Source organism: Egretta garzetta, unplaced genomic scaffold, assembly GCF_000687185.1.
Source record: "Egretta garzetta isolate BGI_Z169 unplaced genomic scaffold, ASM68718v1 scaffold1477, whole genome shotgun sequence".
In the NCBI taxonomy this organism is placed as follows: Eukaryota; Metazoa; Chordata; class Aves; order Pelecaniformes; family Ardeidae; genus Egretta; species Egretta garzetta.
In genome coordinates this window covers 21,589-25,262 of record NW_009260369.1, presented here as the reverse complement: position 1 = coordinate 25,262, position 3,674 = coordinate 21,589, and the positions used below count along the sequence as shown (strand labels likewise).

Sequence of the window (3,674 nt, the reverse complement as noted above, 5' to 3'; positions counted from 1 at the left end):
TGAAAGTTCTTGACCTTATCAGAAACTCCTGGAGAAGTGGAGATACACAATTCGCAGACTTTTGATTGCTTCTCTCCTGCTTTTCCACCTTGGAGACAATAAATCCTTCTTGCATCTGAGCATTTGTTATTGAAAAGATCAACCTTGTCCCTCACTCCAGCAGCAGTATTTCATTTCTGCAAGTAATGTCATTCATTGGAGTAACCTTACACAACAGTGAAGCAACAAACTGACTTCTCTTTGTCCTACCACTCTTGCTATGGTTAAACCTTTTAGCCACATCAGAAGAAGATTTGGAGGAGGAGAGGGAGAGAAAAGGAAAAACAGTTATTCCCTAATGTCTCATGAATATGCAAGGCAGTCCTTGATAGAAGTGTTATTTTTAGAAATTAAATTGTTGAGAAAGCAGAATAATTTGACATGCATAAAAGTTCTCTTCTCATCTGAAGGTCCCTTCTTATAATAAACAGAATTCACATATAGGCGTGAGCTTTGGCAAAAGGAAGCTTAGAATCTCATAGAATTAAAGCTCCTATAAAACCCCCCTACTCTCATACACCCTTTCTGTCTCTGATCTGATCTTTTGGAAACAACAGCAAGAAATAATGGCAAAAAAAGCAGTTAGTCGTTGATAATGCTAAAAATTAGTCACAGTTGGGTTATATAGGAACTTTAGGTGACTTAGCAATTAGGCAAGCTTGCAATAAAATCAAATCATGCCCAAATGATGTTTTTTTTACAGACAATCAAATTAGTTCTGTCCCGGAAGTCATTGTGATGAAATCAAACAAACAGAAAGAAGATGGCAGCACTGGGAAAGCAGCTTGTTTGGCAAGGAATTTCAATACAAAGGAAATCGACTTAGAGATGTCCCCTAATGACATTGTATACGAACAGAGTACACCCATTTTGACATCAGAGGGGTACGATACTCTTAAGGTGGTCAATGTGAGCAAAGACACAGAGGTGACCTGCATGGCCAGCTTCAAGGGCAGGAATATTACAGCCAATGCCACGTTGCCAGGTACAATTTTGTGGTACAGCTGCAACTTATTTCTGGGGGCAGTATCTTACAGTGCTTGCTATTTCTCCTGCTAATAAGCATTGCTCTGGGTAACCAGCAGAAGCAGGACTGACATCTGGTACTTAAGCAGGTGGAACTGAAAGATATTTAAAAGCATTTAAAATAAATGGTCTTAACTGCTTAACAACTTGGAGTTACTTTATTTGGGGAAAACAAAGACACAAACTTTTTTCTAAAAACATACCTTTTCTTATGACTAAACAATTTACCACATAGCAGCAAACCTCCTAGAGCACAATCTGAAATAACCTTTCTAAAAACAACCAAAAATTAATGTGGTGGTGTGGGTTTTTTTTTTCCTAAACTACTATTTATATTTTGGGGGATTGTTTTTGCCATCATGAAGCTCATTCAGATAGTAAAACTAAAGCAACTCAGGAATTCTTTTGTTTCCTGCAATTGCATGGAGAAATTTTCCCCTCAAATTAAAGTTAGAATTAGTGATGTGTCCTATGAACCTCAGACTGTGCTGCCCACATGTTCCTATGGGAAAGTTCATGTGAACATTTTGGTTAATCCTTTTTAAAATTTGGTTATAGCTTATAATGCCCTTTCTTTATCATGCTGCAGAAAAGGAGGCTGAAGAACCAGTAAGAAAGAAGGTTTGCAACACCACAGGCACCTCTGTACAAGGTTAGTTACCTAAATAGATAAATGCATGGAAATGTGTTTTCTCAGGGGTAGGGGAATCAGAAGACAACATATTCATCTAAGGCAACCTGATTTTTCAAGGTAGCTAGTTTAGTAACAGACAAGCAACAGGATGCAAAATCCCATCTAGGCAGACATCCTTCTCCCCTGTTATTGCCATGTTTCTCTGTCATCTTCTCCTTTGCTGCTGTTTCTTTACCTGAAACTATTACCTGTGGGTTTTTCCACTTTCTGCCAATATCATAATATCAAAATCTAGACCGTGATCTCTCCCATCTTTTCTCTATCACTAAGCTGATACCAAAGTGGAGAAAGTGAACATGCTGTCTATGGCTGTGCTGGGTTTGAGAGTCCTGCTGGCAAAAAGTATCGCCTTCAATACGCTCATGAGTATCAAGTTGTTTCTTTTCTGAGGTAAGGAAGCACATAGCTTGATCTGTAGAAATAGTGGAAACACGTGCCAGGAATGACTGCTTGTCTTTGTGTAGATCTCTAACCCCTCAAGGAATGACACCTATTCATTTGCTCCTCTTTCCATTAAATAACTCTTGTAGGTTTCTGGGGAAAAAAAAAAAAAACAAACAAAAAAACCCCAACACGCATTCCCTCACCCCTCCAAAAAACCCCAATCCAAAAACCCAACCAAATTCCCCTGACACCCCCCCTCTCCCCTGCAAAGCACAAAGAAAACAGCCCCTTTCTGTATCCAAAGATCAGTACTTAGAGTCTGGTCCCCAAATTTTCTTTGCGGCAAACTTATTTTGCCAGAGCAACTCAGGTGTTATGAGAAGTGCCTAAGAGATATCTCATTGGCTATTGGTAGAGCTCATAGCCTGGAGAAAAATCAAGACAAATAAGGAGTAAAAACCAAGGCTTCAAAAACTCAAACATATGAAGTAGCGTGAGGAAAGAGAGGAGGGGGGAGGGTTTTTAAATTAAGGTATCCAAAGAGGCACGGAAGATAGATCAGCCTAAGTTTTGTGAGTCTACCTGTCTTGTTCTGACAGCTATCAAACAGTGGCACATAGGCCCAGTTGCATTAAATGTAGTTTGAACACACTTTGCTCTTCCAGGTGGTGGGGAAGCAAGACAACAGGAATCTGAAGAACAGCAAGAGAGAACATGTACCAGCAACACAATAGGTTGAACAGCCAATGTCAAATCTGCTGACGATAACCATCCAGAATACAACACAGCACCTTCCCTTTAAGACATTTTATAATGCTGAATCCTGCCTAGCTAGTTTATGTAGTAAGAGTTGTAACTGCTTTTGCTATTTCTTTTTCTCTGTGAACTGAGGAGAGTGCATTTTTCCTCACCCACCTGCAAGTAGAAACTGATCTCCCCACTCTTCTAACCTTTGCATAGAAGCATCCAACATGCTTCAATAGTTCTGAAAACTCCAAACCTCACTATAGCTATATGACCCTTTTAAAACACCTTTGACAGGCTGATGTATGAGTACTTAGAGAATTCAGGCACAGCAGATGCTATTTAAAGCTTTAATGTTTTTTAGATAGCTTTAATAACAATAGTTTTCTAGCTTAGATAAGAAGACCTGTGTTGGATCTGAAGTGATTCACTTCACAGATAATGTTCAGCCATAGAAACATTGTTATTTGCATTTCGTTATTAAACCTGTATTTCTTCTGCAAAGTGTATTGCACCTGCATTTTAGGTTATTGTAGTAATGACCAAAATAAAGTTTTACTAAGTCAAAACTCTGTGTTTTGCGCTGTGCTCTTTCTTCTGAACTCAGTATGGAGATTGCTGAAATCCAAGTGTCCTAATGACCAGTGAGATTAGACATACAGCTTTGAGAACCTAGGTTTCCTGTTGGCTGAATTTGTCTTCTCTAGACTTTGTACAGGGAAGTGGACATTCTCTCTGGCACACTAAAAAGCTTCAGCAGGGCCATGAATTCCAGACTTAGAGGATT

The 3,674-nt window shown here is 39.2% G+C and overlaps 1 gene segment (V, D, J or C); it reads left to right on the top strand.

The window, feature by feature from the left end:
* The window catches only part of LOC104130042, a 28,109-nt gene extending 24,709 nt beyond the window's left edge, over window positions 1-3,400 (top strand). The window contains 4 exon segments of the C gene segment in view: window positions 743-1,024; window positions 1,655-1,717; window positions 2,030-2,149; window positions 2,809-3,400. Of these exon segments, the coding sequence occupies window positions 743-1,024; window positions 1,655-1,717; window positions 2,030-2,148 (464 nt within the window).
* The last annotated feature ends 274 nt before the right edge of the window (window positions 3,401-3,674 follow it).